Source organism: Halichoeres trimaculatus, unplaced genomic scaffold, assembly GCF_033239565.1.
Source record: "Halichoeres trimaculatus isolate MK-OKI-2021-1 unplaced genomic scaffold, fHalTri1.1 fHalTri1_scaffold_15, whole genome shotgun sequence".
NCBI classification, from domain to species: domain Eukaryota; kingdom Metazoa; phylum Chordata; class Actinopteri; order Labriformes; family Labridae; genus Halichoeres; species Halichoeres trimaculatus.
The window spans coordinates 1611542-1632587 of NW_027437193.1; the positions used below are offsets into that span (position 1 = coordinate 1611542).

The 21046-nt window shown below is 50.4% G+C and overlaps 2 protein-coding genes across 2 annotated transcripts in view; both read right to left on the minus strand.

Annotated features, from left to right (window-relative positions):
• The window catches only part of LOC141804209 (uncharacterized), a 58636-nt gene extending 48862 nt beyond the window's left edge, over nt 1-9774 (minus strand). The window contains exons 1-5 of the mRNA XM_074688535.1: nt 9392-9774; nt 8316-8420; nt 3567-3671; nt 2853-2957; nt 204-299 (exon numbers count right to left, since the gene is read on the minus strand). Of these exons, the coding sequence (XP_074544636.1) occupies nt 204-299; nt 2853-2957; nt 3567-3671; nt 8316-8420; nt 9392-9774 (794 nt within the window). The remainder of the gene's footprint in view (nt 1-203; nt 300-2852; nt 2958-3566; nt 3672-8315; nt 8421-9391) is intronic.
• A 317-nt stretch (nt 9775-10091) lies between these two features.
• On the minus strand, nt 10092-13539 carry LOC141804210 (uncharacterized). Its single transcript, XM_074688536.1, has 2 exons — nt 12257-13539; nt 10092-12156 (listed from the first exon to the last, which is right to left on the minus strand). Exons 1-2 carry the CDS (start codon nt 13537-13539, stop codon nt 10092-10094), a joined length of 3348 nt encoding a protein of 1115 aa, XP_074544637.1.
• Nucleotides 13540-21046: the final 7507 nt, after the last annotated feature.

Consider the following 21046-nt stretch of genomic DNA (forward strand, 5'->3'; position numbering starts at 1 on the left):
CACTAAGGAGCAGACACACTGAGGAGCAGACACACTGAGGAGGAGACACACTGAGGAGCAGACACACTGAGGAGGAGACACACTGAGGGGCAGACACACTGAGGAGGAGACACACTGAGGAGCAGACACACTGAGGAGCAGACAGAAAATCCACAAAGACATGGAGTTTATAGATCTGATCCAGTTAGAATGAGCGGTCTTACTTTGTGTCTGAAGGTCCAGGTTCAGTTCTGAAATCTAAAGGCTCCAGTCTGGACTTCAGAGACCGACGTCCAGACACTGCAGACTCTGCTCTCTGTCTGATGGAAACAAACACACAGATGTTTTTATTCCTGTCACATGATCAGAGAATCTGTCAGTTTGACAGAAATCATCCATCTTCAAAGATCGTACCATCACTACCTGTCAGGGCCACTAAGTTCAGCCAGATGATTGCTGAGGTCAATTTGAGAAACACTGAGGAGGAGACACACTGAGGAGCAGACACACTGAGGAGGAGACACACTGAGGAGCAGACACACTGAGGAGGAGACACACTGAGGAGGAGACACACTGAGGAGGAGACACACTGAGGAGGAGACACACTGAGGAGAGAAACACTGAGGAGGAGAGAAACACTGAGGAGGAGAGAAACACTGAGGAGGAGAGAAACACTGAGGAGGAGACACACTGAGGAGGAGAGAAACACTGAGGAGGAGACACACTGAGGAGGAGACACACTGAGAAGCAGACACACTGAGGAGGAGACACACTGAGGAGGAGACACACTGAGGAGCAGACACACTGAGGGGCAGACACACTGAGGAGGAGACACACTGAGGAGGAGACACACTGAGGAGGAGATTGACTGAGGAGCAGACACACTGAGGAGCAGACACACTGAAGAGGAGACACACTGAGGAGGAGACACAATGAGGATAGACACACTGAGGAGGAGACACACTGAGGAGCAGACACACTGAGGAGGAGACACACTGAGGAGGAGACACACTGAGGAGCAGACACACTGAGGAGGAGACACACTGAGGAGCAGACACACTGAGGAGCAGACACACTGAGGAGGAGACACAATGAGGATAGACACACTGAGGAGGAGACACACTGAGGAGCAGACACACTGAGGAGGAGACACACTGAGGAGCAGACACACTGAGGAGGAGACACACTGAGGAGCAGACACACTGAGGAGCAGACACACTGAGGAGCAGACACACTGAGGAGGAGACACACTGAGGAGGAGACACACTGAGGAGCAGACACACTGAGGGGCAGACACACTGAGGAGGAGACACACTGAGGAGCAAACACACTGAGGAGGAGACACAATGAGGATAGAAACACTGAGGAGGAGACACACTGAGGAGGAGACACACTGAGGAGGAGACACACTGAGGAGAGACACACTGAGGAGCAGACACACTGAGGAGCAGACACACTGAGGGGCAGACACACTGAGGAGGAGAGAAACACTGAGGAGCAGACACACTGAGGGGCAGACACACTGAGGAGGAGAGGAACACTGAGGAGGAGACACACTGAGGAGGAGACACACTGAGGAGCAGACACACTGAGGAGGAGATTGACTGAGGAGCAGACACACTGGAAGGAGGACACACTGAGGAGCAGACACACTGAGGAGGAGACACACTGAGGAGCAGACACACTGAGGAGGAGACACACTGAGGAGGAGACAAACTGAGGAGAAAACACACACAGGAGGAGACACACTGAGGAGCAGACACACTGAGGAGGAGACACACTGAGGAGCAGACACACTGAGGAGGAGACACACTGAGGAGCAGACACACTGAGGAGGAGACACACTGAGGAGGAGACACACTGAGGAGCAGACACACTGAGGAGCAGACACACTGAGGAGGAGACACACTGAGGAGGAGACACACTAAGGAGGAGGAACACAGAGGAGCAGACACACTGAGGAGCAGACACACTGAGGAGGAGACACACTGAGGAGCAGACACACTGAGGAGGAGATTGACTGAGGAGCAGACACACTGAGGAGGAGACACAATGAGGATAGAAACACTGAGGAGGATCACTGAGGAGGAGACACACTGAGGAGCAGACACACTGAGGAGCAGACACACTGAGGAGGAATCACACTGAGGAGGAGACACACTGAGGAGGAGACACACTAAGGAGGAGACACACTGAGGAGGAGACACACTGAGGAGGAGACACACTGAGGAGGAATCACACTGAGGAGGAGACACACTGAGGAGGAGACACACTAAGGAGGAGACACACTGAGGAGGAGACACACTGAGGAGGAGACACACTGAGGAGGAATCACACTGAGGAGGAGACACACTGAGGAGGAGACACACTGAGGAGGAGACACACTGAGGAGCAGACACACTGAGGAGGAATCACACTGAGGAGGAGACACACTGAGGAGGAGACACACTAAGGAGGAGACACACTGAGGAGGAGACACACTGAGGAGGAGACACACTGAGGAGCAGACACACTGAGGAGGAGACACACTAAGGAGGAGACACACTGAGGAGGAGACACACTGAGGAGGAGACACACTGAGGAGGAGACACACTGAGGAGCAGACACACTGAGGAGGAGACACACTGAGGAGGAGACACACTAAGGAGGAGACACACTGAGGAGGAGACACACTGAGGAGCAGACACACTGAGGAGGAGACACACTGAGGAGGAGAAACACTGAGGAGGAGACACACTGAGGAGGAGACACACTGAGGAGCAGACACACTGAGGAGGAGACACACTGAGGAGGAGACACACTGAGGAGCAGACAAAAAATCCACAAAGACATGGAGTTTATAGATCTGATCCAGTTAGAATGAGCGGTCTTACTTTGTGTCTGAAGGTCCAGGTTCAGCTCTGAAATCTAAAGGCTCTCGTCTGGACCAATCACTCTTCAGAGACAGACGTCCAGACACTGCAGACTCTGCTCTCTGTCTGATGGAAACAAACACACAGATGTTTTTATTCCTGTCACATGATCAGAGAATCTGTCAGTTTGACAAAAATGCAGTCATACTAGAGATAGACCCATATGGATTTTTGGGCTGATACCGATCATTAGTAGGCAAGGAGGCTGATACCCGATATTTGAAGCTGATATTCATTTGTAGGAAAAGTCAAAATATTGATGTAAAAATGTTGAATGATACAAACTCCAACACTGAACTGCATTTACTGCCTTCAAGCCTATAAGATGAGATAAACCTTTATTAGTCCCACAGGGGAAATTCCACAAGGCCAATATGTTTGTTGAACAGCTCCCAGGCTCAGCAGCATGTTTTATAAACTTCAATGAAAACTTAAAAAAAAAGCAAAAGTTTTTAAAGTAAATAAAGTTTTCCAACATTTCTATGTAACTGCAATAAAAACTGGACAGAATAGAGTTTGTGCTGCTTTTTACAGGCATGTTATACAGTCAATTAATTTTCTGTTTGGTTTAACATGACTGATTTTAAATGTTTTGACCATCTAGGGCTTCCGTAGTGCAGACAGGGAGAAATTATGTGCAGAGAAGCATGATCCAGTTAGAATGAGCGGTCTTACTTTGTGCCTGAAGGTCCAGGTTCAGCTCTGAAATTTAAAGGCTCTCGTCTGGACCCATCACTCTTCAGAGACAGACGTCCAGACACTGCAGACTCTGCTCTCTGTCTGATGGAAACAAACACACAGATGTTTTTATTCCTGTCACATGATCAGAGAATCTGTCAGTTTGACAAAAATGCAGTCATACTAGAGATAGATATGGATTTTTGGGCTGATACTGATTATTAGGAGGCAAGGAGGCTGATACCTGATATTTGAAGCTGATATTCATTTGTAGGAAAAGTCAAAATATTGATGTAAAAATGTTGAATGATACAAACTCCAACACTGAACTGCATTTACTGCCTTCAAGCCTATAAGATGAGATAAACCTTTATTAGTCTTGTTCTTGTTCTTGCTTATGGCGTGGAACCTGTCAACTTGGCTGTCTTGCCGCAGAATCCTCTTCTGTCGGATCATTTCTTCATTACTTTTGAATTCTTGCTGTCGGATTTCTCACCTGCGCACAAAATCATCTTGTCCAGGAACTTGTCTGACAGAGCTGTAGACATTTTCAAGGAAGCTATTCCTGCTGCCTTGAATTCTTGCTCTACTTTTGCAGAGAGCTCTTGTGCTCCCTCTCAGCTTGATCAACTTGTTGCGGATACCACGGGTTCTCTTCAAGCCGTCCTCGATTCAATTGCTCCGCTCAGACAGAGGACTCTCAGACGACATCGTTCCGCTCCGTGGTACAACGCTCAAACTCGTGAGCTCAAACAACAATCGAGGAAATTAGAAAGAATATGGCGTTCGACTAAAACAACCGAATCCTGCTCGCGTTGGAAAAATAGTCTAAATGAATATAGAAAGGCTTTGCGACTTGCGCGTGCAACTTACTACTCGACTCTTATAGAAGAGAATAAAAACAATCCTAGATTCCTTTTCAGCACTGTAGCCAGGCTGACAAACAGTCATAGCTCTACTGAACCATGCGTTCCTCTATCGCTTAGCAGTGAGGGCTTTATGAGCTTTTTTAACAATAAGATATTAAAAATTAGAGATAAAATTAGTAGCGTGTTACATGCAACCGTGATAGAACCTTCGATCGATGGCGAATTTGCGGAAACGTCGCTTAGAGCTAATATACTCCTGGACTGCTTCTCGCCTGTGGACCTGTCAGAGCTGGATTCAACTGTCACTTCAGCCAAACCATCAACTTGTCTTCTGGATCCCATCCCAGCTTGGCTGTTAAAGGAAGTCTTTCCCTTGGTCGGATCTTCTTTACTAAGGATGATTAATGCGTCTTTACTGTCGGGCTACGTGCCCCAACTTTTTAAAGTTGCTGTTATTAAGCCTCTTCTTAAAAAGCCTACACTTGATTCAGGCTCTTTTGTCAACTACAGACCGATATCTAACCTCTCTTTCGTTTCTAAGATCTTGGAGAAAGTTGTTGCGAGTCAGCTCTGTGATTTTCTTCATAGCAACAGTCTTTTTGAGGTCTTTCAGTCTGGGTTCAGAGCTCACCACAGCACTGAGACTGCGCTGCTGAAAGTAACCAACGATCTACTTTTGGCTTCGGACAGTGGTCTTCTTTCTGTGCTTGTCTTGCTTGATCTTAGTGCCGCTTTCGACACTATTGATCATTGCATTCTTCTGAGGAGATTAGAGAGTCTTCTTGGTATCTCAGGAACCGCTTTAGCCTGGCTTCGATCGTATCTTTCGGATCGACATCAGTTTGTTCATGTGAACAACGTCTCTTCTTCTCACACCAGGGTGCAATATGGAGTTCCTCAAGGTTCAGTGCTCGGACCGATTCTTTTCATCTTGTATATGCTTCCTCTCGGCACTATATTGAGGAAACACTCCATAAACTTTCACTGCTATGCAGATGACACTCAGCTTTACTTGTCAATGAAGCCTGAAGAAACCAACCGCTTATCTAAACTTGAAGCATGCCTCAAAGACGTAAGGTCCTGGATGAGCAGAAACTTCTTACTGCTGAACTCAGAGAAGACTGAAGTCATTGTTCTTGGACCTAAACATCTCAGAGAAGCTTTCTTGAACAACATCGCCGCCTCTGACGACATCAGCTTGGCTTCCAGCACCACTGTCAGGAACCTGGGAGTTCTTTTGGATCAGGACCTGTCCTTTAACTCTCACATCCAACAGGTCTCAAGGACGGCATTTTTTCATCTTCGCAATATCAAGAGAATTAGACACATCTTGTCTCGGAGCGACGCTGAGAAACTGGTCCATGCTTTCGTTTCTTCTAGGCTGGACTACTGCAACTCTCTTTTATCCGGCTGTCCTAATAAGTCTATTAGGACTCTTCAGCTGGTTCAGAATGCTGCCGCTCGGGTACTGACTTGGACTGGGAGGAGAGAGCACATCTCTCCAGTGTTAGCGTCTCTACACTGGTTACCTATAAAATCTAGGATAGAGTTTAAAATTCTTCTTCTGACTTACAAAGAGCTTAATGGCATCGGGCCATCGTATCTTAAAGACTTAATTGTTCCGTATAATCCGTCTAGGTCTTTGCGTTCTCAACATGCTGGTCTGCTCGTTGTACCTAGGGTCTCTAAAAGTAGTATGGGAGGTCGAGCCTTTAGTTATCAGGCTCCTCTTCTTTGGAATAACTTACCGGTTGAGGTCCGGGGAGCAGACACGGTCTCAACCTTTAAGAGTAGACTTAAAACTTTCCTTTTTGATAAAGCTTACAGTTAGAGCTGGATCAGATCTGAACCAGCTCTTAGTTATGCTGCTATAGGTTTAGACTGCTGGGGGGAACTGACACACAGGGCTCCTGTTTCCCTCTTTTTCTGTCAGTCTAACTTCTAGTCTTACTGTCCTGTTATAGTTACTGACCATACACCTCTCTGGAAGGGTCTGAGTTTGTCTTGTAGGTTCCTGGGGATCGGTGAAGAAGACGGCCTGCTGCTGTGCTCCTGTCCGACACCAGCTACTACAGCTTTGGATTTGGCCTGCTGGTTTCTCCTTAACTGTCGCCACAGCGCCAAACTTCAGACTCCGTCTGTTTCTCTCTCTCTCCCTTTCTCTGTGTGTGTGTGTGTGTGTGTGTGTATGTGTGTCTGTGTGTGTGTCTGTGTGCGTGTGTGTGTATCCCTACCCCCCCCCCCCCCCTCCTTTTTTCTCTCCCCCCCCCCTCTCTCTCCCACTCTCTCTCCTCTATCTGTCTCTCTCTAACCCCAACACAGTCGAGACAGATGTCTGTCTAACATGAGTCTGGTTCTGTCCAAGGTTTCTGCCCGTTAAAGGGAAGTTGTTCCTCTCTATTGTAACTTGCTAAATGCTGCAAAGTCCTGTACTCATGGTGGATTAAGATAAGATAAGACTCCTTATCTTGTCTTGATGTTGGGTTTCTGCTAATAAAATTTTATTAACATTAACGGGTCTAGACCTGTAAATGTTTTTGTAAAGTGTCTTGAAATAACATTTGTTATGATTTGGCGCTATATAAATAAAGATTGATTGATTGATTGATTGATTGATAGTCCCACAGGGGAAATTCCACAAGGCCAATATGTTTGTTGAACAGCTCCCAGGCTCAGCAGCATGTTTTATAAACTTCAATGAAAACTTAAAAAATAAATAGCAAAAGTTTTTAAAGTGAATAAAGTTTTCCAACATTTCAATGTGACTGCAATAAAAACTGGACAGAATAGAGTTTGTGCTGCTTTTTACAGGCATGTTATACAGTCAATTAATTTTCTGTTTGGTTTAACATGACTGATTTTAAATGTTTTGACCATCTAGGGCAGGGATGTCAAACTCGTGCCATGGAGGGCCAAGAGGCTGCAGGTTTTCCTTCCAACCAAACACTACACCAGCTGATTCCACTGATTACCTCACCTTCAAGCAGAGAGCAGGGACTAATCAGTGAAACCAGCTGGTGGAGTTCTTGGTTGGATAGAAAACCTGCAGCCTCTTGGCCCTCCATGGCACGAGTTTGACACATGGGATCTAGGGCTTCCGTAGTGCAGACAGGGAGAAATTATGTGCAGAGAAGCATGATCCAGTTAGAATGAGCGGTCTTACTTTGTGTCTGAAGGTCCAGGTTCAGCTCTGAAATTTAAAGGCTCTCGTCTGGACCAATCACTCTTCAGAGACAGATGTCCAGACACTGCAGACTCTGCTCTCTGTCTGATGGAAACAAACACACAGATGTTTTTATTCCTGTCACATGATCAGAGAATCTGTCAGTTTGACAAAAATGCAGTCATACTAGAGATAGACCCATATGGATTTTTGGGCTGATACTGATTATTAGGAGGCAAGGAGGCTGATACCCGATATTTGAAGCTGATATTCATTTGTAGGAAAAGTCAAAATATTGATGTAAAAATGTTGAATGATACAAACTCCAACACTGAACTGCATTTACTGCCTTCAAGCCTATAAGATGAGATAAACCTTTATTAGTCCCACAGGGGAAATTCCACAAGGCCAATATGTTTGTTGAACAGCTCCCAGGCTCAGCAGCATGTTTTATAAACTTCAATGAAAACTTAAAAAAAAAGCAAAAGTTTTTAAAGTAAATAAAGTTTTCCAACATTTCTATGTAACTGCAATAAAAACTGGACAGAAAAGAGTTTGTGCTGCTTTTTACAGGCATGTTATACAGTCAATTAATTTTCTGTTTGGTTTAACATGACTGATTTTAAATGTTTTGACCATCTAGGGCTTCCGTAGTGCAGACAGGGAGAAATTATGTGCAGAGAAGCATGATCCAGTTAGAATGAGCGGTCTTACTTTGTGCCTGAAGGTCCAGGTTCAGCTCTGAAATCTAAAGGCTCTCGTCTGGACCCATCACTCTTCAGAGACAGACGTCCAGACACTGCAGACTCTGCTCTCTGTCTGATGGAAACAAACACACAGATGTTTTTATTCCTGTCACATGATCAGAGAATCTGTCAGTTTGACAAAAATGCAGTCATACTAGAGATAGACCCATATGGATTTTTGGGCTGATACTGATTATTAGGAGGCAAGGAGGCTGATACCTGATATTTGAAGCTGATATTCATTTGTAGGAAAAGTAAAAATATTGATGTAAAAATGTTGAATGATACAAACTCCAACACTGAACTGCATTTACTGCCTTCAAGCCTATAAGATGAGATAAACCGGAAAGTTACGAATGTAACTATGGTTCTATGAATCCCGAATGACCGCCAGAGGCGGTGCTTAAAGCACTGAATATTCCCCTTCGCGCATGCGCAGTGCGAGTACGTATACCAACATTGTCACCTGTGACCCCTGGATGACCCCGCCGAAGCTATATCTCCCGGCGTCAATCCAGGGCACTTCCCTACAGAATCTTCTCGCAAGCAACGAGGATTCTGAGTGACAGAGAACTCTGGCGGTCATTCGGGATTCATAGAACCATAGTTACATTCGTAACTTTCCGTTCTATTTCATCCCTGCTGACCGCCAGAGGCGGTGCTTAAAGCACTGAATGACTTATACCAAAAAAGTCACGAGGAATCCAACTTACCACCCATCAAAGAGAATGGCCAGAGGACTCCGGATGAAGGACCACAGCCAATGGATGGGGTGTGGCCACATTCACTCTGTAGAACCTGGAGAAAGTGCCCGGAGAAGCCCATGAGGCTGCAGCGCAAATGTCCTCCAGGGGCACTCCCTTCAGGGCAGCCCATGACGTAGCCACACTCCTGGTAGAGTGGCACCTCACGCCAGGCGGAAGGGGACACCCACTCGCCCGATACGCATGGACAATGACGTCGACAACCCAGTGGGACAAGCGCTGTTTGGAGACAGCACAACCCCTGCCAGACCCACCGTAACAGACAAAAAGCTGATCAGACCTCCGAAGACCTGCAGTGGCTGCAGTGTAGACCCTCAGAGCCCGCACCGGACACAACAGTTCGGGCTCATCCTCTGTCTCCCCAGAGGGTGGGTCAAACCGCGCCAGCCGAATAGGTTGGTTGAGGTGAGCACGGGACAGCACCTTGGGAAGAAAAGCTGCGTTTGGCCACAGGATGACTCCTGAACCATCTGAACTCCACCTCAAGCATGAGCCACTGACTGACAGAGCATGCAGCTCACTGACACGCTTTGCAGAAGAAATGGCCAGAAGGAACGCAGTCTTAAGTGATAACCACTTCAGCCCTGCTTGTGCCAAGGGCTCAAACGGGGGCCGCCGTAGGGCCCCTAGCACCAGGGTAAGATCCCACGGTGGGGCCCTCATGGACCTAGGGGGATGCAGCCTCTGAGCCCCCCTCAAAAACAGGGACACCAGCCTATGACCACCAATTGTGACGTCGTCAACTCTAATGTGTCGACACGATATCGCTGCCACATAAACCCTCAAGGTTGAAGGAGATCGGCCTGCATCCAGAAGGAACTGGAGGAAGTCCAAAATAGTTGGCACAGAACAGCTCGCAGGGTCCACACCCCTACCAGTACACCAAGTGGAAAACAACTTCCATCTGTTCTCATACTGTAGACGAGTAGATGGTGCCCTCGCATTCTGTATAGTATACTGAACAGAGTCTGCACAGGCACTCAACAGCGCCTCGGGCCCTCCAGCGGCCAAACGCACAATCGGAGCCGGTGTGGATCGGGGTGCCAGATCTGCCCTGCCATTTGGGACAGGAGATCGAACCTGTCTGGAAGGCGCCACTGTGTGTTGCGACACAGACTGTGCAACAGTGGGAACCAACTCCTCCCGGGCCAAAAGGGAGCTATGAGCAAGACCCTGTGGCCCTCCTGGAGGACCCTCTGGAGCACATGCCGAATCAGGGGCATAGGAGGAAAAGCATACAGAAGGCCGTCCGGCCATGGATGAGCCAGCGCATCCTGGCCCAGTGGGCTGGTTGTCTCCGCCAAGGAGAACCACAGAGGACAGTGGGTTGACGCCTCTGAAGCGAAGAGGTCCACCTCTGCCCTGCCGAAGAGGCCCCAGATAGTGCTCACCACCTCCGGGTGAAGGCGCCACTCCCCTGATGGAGGCTTCTGACGGGAGAGGAAGTCTGCCAAGCGGTTCTGCTCCCCCGGCAGATGCATCGCCCGCAGGCTGACAAGGCGGGGGGCTGCCCATGTGAGGAGTTCCCTCGTCACTGCCAGCAGCTGTGCAGACCTGGTGCCCCCCTGATGGTTGATGTGATAAACCACTGATGTGTTGTCTGACCGCACAAGGACATGCTTGTCCCTCAGGTGCGGCAGGAAGTGCCTGAGAGCCAGGTGGACAGCACGAAGCTCCAGCACATTGATGTGCGCCCCCTGGTCCTCCAACGGCCACCACCCACGGGCTGTCCTGCCCTGCCACACTGCACCCCATCCCAAGGGACATGCATCTGTAGTAACTGTCTCCCTGCGAGACGGAACAGAGCCCATCGGGACGCCTCTGAGCATGTATGCCCTGTCCCTCCATGGAGCCAAGGCGTGAAGACACTGCCGTGAGACCCTTAGCTTCCTGCACCTGTGCCGCTTGGCATCCAAGCGAAAGCCGTTCAGCCATCGCTGCAATGGGCGCAGTGACAGCAACCCCAGAGGAACTATCCCTGAAATGGATGTTAGTTTGCCTAAGAGACGAAGGAAAGACACATAGGCCAGCCAGCGACCCTCTCGGATTAGGGCAAGATGGCGGAAAATATCGTCCACGCGCCGGGTGGATGGCCTCGCTGTCATGGCAACACTGTCCAGAGAAACACCAATGAAAGTTATGGCCTGGGATGGCACCAGGCAACTCTTCTCCACATTCACCTTCAGTCCGAGCTGAGCCACGTGGGACAGGAGAAGCTCTGTGTCCTGGGACACCTGGGCCCTGGAGGGAGCGCAGACCAGCCAATCGTCTAGATATGGAAGAACCTTCAAGCCTCGAGCCTGTAGAGGTGCAAGAGCTGCTGCCATACACCTGGTGAAAACCCTTGGGGAGAGAGAGAGCCCGAAGGGCAGCACCCTGAACTGCCAGTGGCAGCCTCGGTAGGCAAAGCGAAGAAACCTCCTGTGTGCCCAAGCGATTGGGATGTGGAAGTAAGCATCCTTGAGGTCGATGGACGTGAACCAGTCCCCCTGTGCCACAGTGTGCAGGACATCCGCCGTGGTCAACATGTGGAACGGCATGACCTTCAGAAAGCTGTTTAGCGCTCTGAGGTCCAGGATCGGGCGGAATCCAGTCGGCTTTGCCACCAGAAAATACGTCGAATAGAACCCTCCGGAGCATGCCAGAGGGTCCACTGGCTCGATGGCACCCTTGGCCAGGAGGGCAGCCAACTCCTGGTCCAAAGCGAGAGCCTTTGCCGGGTCGCTGATGGAGGTTATTACGACCGGACGAGATGTGGGGGGCCGGCGGCGGAACTGAAGCCTGTATCCATGGGTCAGGGTGGCGACCACCCACGGATCCAGAGAGCGAGCAGCCCACTGTTGGAGCTGCCGATGTGAAAAACATCCGACCGCCGGCCCCAAGGCCTCAATCTCTGGCCCCCCGGCCCCTTGGGGCCCTAGAGGGGGGACGGATCGGCCCTGGAGCACGAAACTGCCTGGGCTGCAAGTGGGCAAAATCCAAAAAGTCCCGGCGTGGTCCCTGGGTGGGACGCTGAACCCGAGAACGACTGGCGGAGTGGCCTGTCTGTGGCGCGCGGGAGCGAAAGACAGCCGAGGGACCCCTAGACCGGCTGACTGGGGGCCTAACAGGAGGAGGCATCCGCCTAAGACCCGCAAGCTGTTGCCTGGTCTGCCCGGCCTGGACAGTCCGCTCCAGAGCTTCCTGGGCTGCAGGACCAAACACCTGCCCTGGTTCCACCGGCAGGCTGCGCAGCATTCTCCTGGCCGCCTCTGTCAAGTTAGATTGTGACAGCCAAACCTGACGCCGAGCCTGAACCAGAATAGACATTAGTCGTCCAAGCTCCCTGGAAATCAAGCCAAACGCTTCCAGCGAGGCATCACAAAAGGTGTGAGCATCAGCAGTCACACTACTGTCCTGCAGTGAGGCTGAAAGGGCCAACATCAGGTGAGACAGTGAATTCCCCATGCGTGCAGCACGTGCCCCCACATCATAAGCCCTAGTGATGAGGTCATCTGTGATCCGACACTGGGCTCTAGGGCACCTGGCATCTCTACGCAGAGCCTCGTCTGGGGCCACAATGAGCGAAGAGATAGCGGGCTCAACAGCTGGCATGCAATCCAGACCGGCCACTGCTGCATCATGCATGGCCGCCAGGGTCCGCCCGTCTGCAGAGAGTCGGGAGCAGGCCTTACTATCCCTCCAACAGGTCTGCAACTCCTTCAGATAATCCACAGAGTGGGGAATAGCGAAGGCAGTAGAGGCCGGCCTGCGCCTGAAGAAGGCACTTGCAGGTGCTGCTTCTGCCTGCTGTGGAACCGGTGTGTTCAACCGCTCAAGAGCAAGGCGCATCACAGCACGCATGGAACCGTCCCCCATTTCAGACCCTGAAGTCTGAGCTGAGGAGCGGGAGCCTTGCTCTGATGGTGGGGATGTCTCACCCCCTGGAACTGCCCCGTACTCACAAAAGTGGCTAGCGGAAGCTGCCAGGGAGAGTGTATCCTCTTCAGGCAAAAGTGCTGGCATTGGAGGGGAGAGTGCCACATCAGCCACCAAGGGGGCATCAGGCTGGCGTTCAGCAAGCAAAGACCTCATCTGGGCCAGCTCAGCAGATAGCCGCTCCACCTCAGCTGACATCCTGCCATGGCCAGATCTCGCCCTCTTTTTAGAGGAGGCGGTTGCCGCGGTCTCTGCACGCCGCTTGGAGCGTGTCCGACAGGCCGACGGTGGCTGGCCCGAAGGAGGGAGGCCTGCATCAGCTGCCGGGCCTTCCACCCCTGCCAACCTGGCAGCCCTAACTGCTCGAGGTAGGTAGCTGCAGTCCATACAGGGATCGCCCGAGAGCGCCTCTCGCAGATGTTCAGGGCCCAGGCATGTGGGGCACAGGTCGTGGCCATCTTCTGGCGGTAACGACAGCCCACAGGAAGTACACAGATGGGAGCCATCCATTGTCTGATATGCCGGGGCAGGGAGCGCTCACGCTACCTGTACCAGTAGAGGCCAAAAAGGAAACAAAAAAACAACCCCAAGGTGGCAGGGGCTCACAGCACTAACTCTGACCAAACAACGAAGGAACCATATGCTGGGGGGAGGGAGCGCATACGCTGCCTGTACCAGCAGAGGCCACAAATGCAAACAAAAGCTAATCGCTGCACCGCGGGGGATCAATAAGGGGTCAACCACAGCGCTAACGCCACAGTCTAACCCGCAGAAACCACGTGCCGGGGGGAGGGAGCGCGTACGCTGCCTGTACCAGCAGAGGCCAAAAAGCAAACCAAAGATAATCGCTGCACTAAAGGAGATCAATAAAAAGGCAACCACAGCGCTAACGCTACGGTCTTAACGTGAAGGAACCGTATGCCGGGGGGAGGGAGCGCGCACGCTGCCTGCACCAGCAGAGGCCTTAAATACAAACAAAAAAGAAAAACCACTACACCGTGGTCCCTAATCAGAGAGGGTTTATTAATAACACAAGATAGTAGCAGCTAACTCCCGTTAAGCAAACAAAGGAATCCTATTCTGCTGTGGACGGCACGCTACCACTGGACCACTACAACAAAAGTCAGAAAACGCCTGACTCTCAACAGGTGAAGCTCACCAAAACCAAAAACAACCCCCGCCGGGCACCAGGCACGATAACGCGACCCGTCAGTGAACACAAAGAGGCTATCAGGTAAGCTAATCGTCGAGGTGAGGCGGCGCGAACGCGGCCGAGACCGACGACGCTAATAGTAAGGCAAATCTGCCGAAAGCAGAGGGAAAAATACTCACCTCATCCAGAGTGCATCTGAAAAACACATCCAACCATATGCCGGGGTGAGGCAGCGTGGCTGCAGCCTTCGCCAACAGAGGTCGATGATACACAGGCGAAGCTACCACAAAACACACTTCACCGTCGCAGCTCCTGGAGGACGAACGTTGTTCGCTGCTCCGACACACAAAGGTCACGGAGCTACCAGCAACGGAGTATAAGGTAGCCACTTTACTGAAGCTTTTACACAGCGCTCAAGCAAACTGCGCGCGAGAAGAAAAAAAGGGAAGTGCCCTGGATTGACGCCGGGAGATATAGCTTCGGCGGGGTCATCCAGGGGTCACAGGTGACAATGTTGGTATACGTACTCGCACTGCGCATGCGCGAAGGGGAATATTCAGTGCTTTAAGCACCGCCTCTGGCGGTCAGCAGGGATGAAATAGAACTTTATTAGTCCCACAGGGGAAATTCCACAAGGCCAATATGTTTGTTGAACAGCTCCCAGGCTCAGCAGCATGTTTTATAAACTTCAATGAAAACTTAAAAAATAAATAGCAAAAGTTTTTAAAGTGAATAAAGTTTTCCAACATTTCAATGTGACTGCAATAAAAACTGGACAGAATAGAGTTTGTGCTGCTTTTTACAGGCATGTTATACAGTCAATTAATTTTCTGTTTGGTTTAACATGACTGATTTTAAATGTTTTGACCATCTAGGGCAGGGATGTCAAACTCGTGCCATGGAGGGCCAAGAGGCTGCAGGTTTTCCTTCCAACCAAACACTACACCAGCTGATTCCACTGATTACCTCACCTTCAAGCAGAGAGCAGGGACTAATCAGTGAAACCAGCTGGTGGAGTTCTTGGTTGGATAGAAAACCTGCAGCCTCTTGGCCCTCCATGGCACGAGTTTGACACATGGGATCTAGGGCTTCCGTAGTGCAGACAGGGAGAAATTATGTGCAGAGAAGCATGATCCAGTTAGAATGAGCGGTCTTACTTTGTGCCTGAAGGTCCAGGTTCAGCTCTGAAATCTAAAGGCTCTCGTCTGGACCAATCACTCTTCAGAGACAGATGTCCAGACACTGCAGACTCTGCTCTCTGTCTGATGGAAACAAACACACAGATGTTTTTATTCCTGTCACATGATCAGAGAATCTGTCAGTTTGACAAAAATGCAGTCATACTAGAGATAGACCCATATGGATTTTTGGGCTGATACTGATTATTAGGAGGCAAGGAGGCTGATACCCGATATTTGAAGCTGATATTCATTTGTAGGAAAAGTCAAAATATTGATGTAAAAATGTTGAATGATACAAACTCCAACACTGAACTGAATTACTGCCTTCAAGCCTATAAGATGAGATAAACCTTTATTAGTCCCACAGGGGAAATTCCACAAGGCCAATATGTTTGTTGAACAGCTCCCAGGCTCAGCAGCATGTTTTATAAACTTCAATGAAAACTTAAAAAATAAATAGCAAAAGTTTTTAAAGTGAATAAAGTTTTCCAACATTTCAATGTGACTGCAATAAAAACTGGACAGAATAGAGTTTGTGCTGCTTTTTACAGGCATGTTATACAGTCAATTAATTTTCTGTTTGGTTTAACATGACTGATTTTAAATGTTTTGACCATCTAGGGCAGGGATGTCAAACTCGTGCCATGGAGGGCCAAGAGGCTGCAGGTTTTCCTTCCAACCAAACACTACACCAGCTGATTCCACTGATTACCTCACCTTCAAGCAGAGAGCAGGGACTAATCAGTGAAACCAGCTGGTGGAGTTCTTGGTTGGATAGAAAACCTGCAGCCTCTTGGCCCTCCATGGCACGAGTTTGACACATGGGATCTAGGGCTTCCGTAGTGCAGACAGGGAGAAATTATGTGCAGAGAAGCATGATCCAGTTAGAATGAGCGGTCTTACTTTGTGTCTGAAGGTCCAGGTTCAGCTCTGAAATTTAAAGGCTCTCGTCTGGACCAATCACTCTTCAGAGACAGATGTCCAGACACTGCAGACTCTGCTCTCTGTCTGATGGAAACAAACACACAGATGTTTTTATTCCTGTCACATGAACAGAGAATCTGTCAGTTTGACAGAAATCATCCATCTTCAAAGATCGTACCATCACTACCTGTCAGGGCCACTAAGTTCAGCCAGATGATTGCTGAGGTCAATTTGAGAAACACTGAGGAGGAGACACACTGAGGAGCAGACACACTGAGGAGGAGACACACTGAGGAGCAGACACGCTGAGGAGGAGACACACTGAGGAGGAGACACACTGAGGAGCAGACACACTGAGGAGGAGACACACTGAGGAGCAGACACACTGAGGAGGAGACACACTGAGGAGCAGACACACTGAGGAGCAGACACACTGAGGAGGAGACACACTGAGGAGGAGACACACTGAGGAGGAGACACACTGAGGAGGAGACACACTGAGGAGGAGACACACTGAGGAGGAGACACACTGAGGAGCAGACACACTGAGGAGGAGATTGACTGAGGAGCAGACACACTGAGGAGGAGACACACTGAGGAGAGAAACACACTGAGGAGGAGACACACTGAGGAGCAGACACACTGAGGAGCAGACAAAAAATCCACAAAGACATGGAGTTTACAGATCTGATCCAGTTAGAATGAGCGGTCTTACTTTGTGTCTGAAGGTCCAGGTTCAGTTCTGAAATCTAAAGGCTCCAGTCTGGACTTCAGAGACCAACGTCCAGACACTGCAGACTCTGCTCTCTGTCTGATGGAAACAAACACACAGATGTTTTTATTCCTGTCACATGATCAGAGAATCTGTCAGTTTGACAGAAATCATCCATCTTCAAAGATCGTACCATCACTACCTGTCAGGGCCACTAAGTTCAGCCAGATGATTGCTGAGGTCAATTTGAGAAACACTGAGGAGGAGACACACTGAGGAGCAGACACACTGAGGAGGAGACACACTGAGGAGCAGACACACTGAGGAGGAGACACACTGAGGAGCAGACACACTGAGGAGCAGACACACTGAGGGGCAGACACACTGAGGGGGAGACACACTGAGGAGGAGACACACTGAGGAGCAGACACACTGAGGAGGAGACACACTGAGGAGCAGACACACTGAGGAGCAGACACACTGAGAAGGAGACACACTGAGGAGCAGACACACTGAGGAGGAGACACACTAAGGAGGAGACACACTAAGGAGGAGACACACTGAGGAGGAGACACACTGAGGAGCAGACACACTGAGGAGGAGACACACTGAGGAGGAGACACACTGAGGAGCAGACACACTGAGGAGCAGACAAAAAATCCACAAAGACATGGAGTTTATAGATCTGATCCAGTTAGAATGAGCGGTCTTACTTTGTGTCTGAAGGTCCAGGTGCAGTTCTGAAATCTAAAGGCTCCCATCTGGACTTCAGAGACCGACGTCCAGACACTATAGACACTGCTCTCTGTCTGATGGAAACAAACACACAGATGTTTTTATTCCTGTCACATGAACAGAGAATCTGTCAGTTTGACAGAAATCATCCATCTTCAAAGATCGTACCATCACTACCTGTCAGGGCCACTAAGTTCAGCCAGATGATTGCTGAGGTCAATTTGAGAAACACTGAGGAGGAGACACACTGAGGAGCAGACACACTGAGGAGGAGACACACTGAGGAGCAGACACACTGAGGAGGAGACACACTGAGGAGCAGACACACTGAGGAGCAGACACACTGAGGGGCAGACACACTGAGGAGGAGACACACTGAGGAGGAGACACACTGAGGAGCAGACACACTGAGGAGGAGACACACTGAGGGGCAGACACACTGAGGAGGAGACACACTGAGGAGCAGACACACTGAGGAGGAGACACACTGAGGAGGAGACACACTGAGGAGCAGACACACTGAGGAGGAGACACACTGAGGAGGAGACACACTGAGGAGGAGACACACTGAGGAGCAGACACACTGAGGAGGAGATTGACTGAGGAGCAGACACACTGAGGAGGAGACACACTGAGGAGAGAAACACACTGAGGAGGAGACACACTGAGGAGCAGACACACTGAGGAGCAGACAAAAAATCCACAAAGACATGGAGTTTACAGATCTGATCCAGTTAGAATGAGCGGTCTTACTTTGTGTCTGAAGGTCCAGGTTCAGTTCTGAAATCTAAAGGCTCCAGTCTGGACTTCAGAGACCAACGTCCAGACACTGCAGACTCTGCTCTCTGTCTGATGGAAACAAACACACAGATGTTTTTATTCCTGTCACATGATCAGAGAATCTGTCAGTTTGACAGAAATCATCCATCTTCAAAGATCGTACCATCACTACCTGTCAGGGCCACTAAGTTCAGCCAGATGATTGCTGAGGTCAATTTGAGAAACACTGAGGAGGAGACACACTGAGGAGCAGACACACTGAGGAGGAGACACACTGAGGAGCAGACACACTGAGGAGGAGACACACTGAGGAGCAGACACACTGAGGAGCAGACACACTGAGGGGCAGACACACTGAGGAGGAGACACACTGAGGAGGAGACACACTGAGGAGCAGACACACTGAGGAGGAGACACACTGAGGAGCAGACACACTGAGGAGCAGACACACTGAGAAGGAGACACACTGAGGAGCAGACACACTGAGGAGGAGACACACTAAGGAGGAGACACACTAAGGAGGAGACACACTGAGGAGGAGACACACTGAGGAGCAGACACACTGAGGAGGAGACACACTGAGGGGCAGACACACTGAGGAGGAGACACACTGAGGGGCAGACACACTGAGGAGGAGACACACTGAGGAGGAGACACACTGAGGGGCAGACACACTGAGGAGGAGACACACTGAGGAGCAGACACACTGAGGAGGAGATTGACTGAGGTGCACACACACTGAGGAGGAGACACACTGAGGAGCAGACACACTGAGGAGGAGACACACTGAGGGGCAGACACACTGAGGAGGAGACACACTGAGGAGCAGACACACTGAGGAGGAGACACACTGAGGAGGAGACACACTGAGGAGGAGACACACTGAGGAGCAGACACACTGAGGAGGAGATTGACTGAGGTGCACACACACTGAGAACGAGACACACTGAGGAGCAGACACACTAAGGAGGAGACACACTGAGGAGAAGACACACTGAGGAGGAGATTGACTGAGGAGCAGACACACTGAGGAGGAGACACACTGAGGAGCAGACACACTGAGGAGGAGACACACTGAGGAGGAGAGAAACACTGAGGAGCAGACACACTGAGGAGCAGACACACTGAGGAGGAGAGACACACTGAGGAGCAGACACACTGAGGGGCAGACACACTAAGGAGGAGACACACTGAGGAGAAGACACACTGAGGAGGAGATTGACTGAGGAGCAGACACACTGAGGAGGAGACACACTAGGGAGGAAACACTGAGGAGGAGACACACTGAGGAGGAGACACACTGAGAAGCAGACACACTGAGGAGCAGACACACTGAGGAGGAGACACACTGAGGAGCAGACACACTGAGGAGGAGACACACTGAGGAGGAGACACACTGAGGAGCAGACACACTGAGGAGGAGACACACTGAGGAGGAGACACACTGAGGAGGAGACACACTGAGGAGCAGACACACTGAGGAGGAGACACACTGAGGAGCAGACACACTGAGGAGGAGACACACTGAGGAGCAGACACACTGAGGAGCAGACACACTGAGGAGGAGACACACTGAGGAGCAGACACACTGAGGAGGAGACACACTGAGGAGGAGACACACTGAGGGGCAGACACACTGAGGAGGAGACACACTGAGGAGGAGACACACTGAGGAGCAGACACACTAAGGAGGAGGAGACACAGAGGAGCAGACACACTGAGGAGCAGACACACTGAGGAGCAGACACACTGAGGAGGAGACACACTGAGGAGCAGACACACTGAGGAGGAGACACACTGAGGAGCAGACACACTGAGGAGGAGACACACTGAGGAGGAGACACACTGAGGGGCAGACACACTGAGGAGGAGACACACTGAGGAGCAGACACACTGAGGAGGAGACACACTGAGGAGGAGACACACTGAGGAGCAGACACACTGAGGAGGAGACACACTGAGGAGCAGACACACTGAGGGGCAGACTCACTGAGGAGCAGACACACTGAGGAGGAGACACACTGAGGAGGACATTGACTGAGGAGCAGACACACTGAGGAGCAGACACACTGAGGAGGAGACACAATGAGGAGGAGACACACTGAGGAGCAGACACACTGAGGAGGAGACACACTGAGGAGGAGACACACTGAGGAGAGACACACTGAGGAGGAGACACACTGAGGAGCAGACACACTGAGGAGGAGACACACTGAGGAGGAGACACACTGAGGAGGAGACACACTGAGGAGAGACACACTGAGGAGCAGACACAATGAAGAGGAGACACACTGAGGAGGAGACACACTGAGGAGCAGACACACTGAGGAGGTAATTGACTGAGGAGCAGACACACTAAGGAGGAGGAACACAGTGGAGCAGACACACTGAGGAGCAGACACACTGAGGAGCAGACACACTGAGGAGCAGACACACTGAGGAGGTAATTGACTGAGGAGCAGACACACTGAGGAGGAGACACAATGAGGATAGAAACACTGAGGAGGAAACACTGAGGAGGAGACACACTGA

What these genes read in the sequence shown, in the direction of transcription:
- LOC141804210 (XM_074688536.1), bottom strand. Translation starts at nt 13,539, where the DNA reads ATGGATGGCTCCCATCTGTGTACTTCCTGTGGGCTGTCGTTACCGCCA. An exon ending in GTCCAGGCCGGGCAGACCAG is followed by an intron (nt 12,157 to 12,256) that starts GCAACAGCTTGC and finishes CGCGCGCCACAG; the next exon opens with ACAGGCCACTCCGCCAGTCG.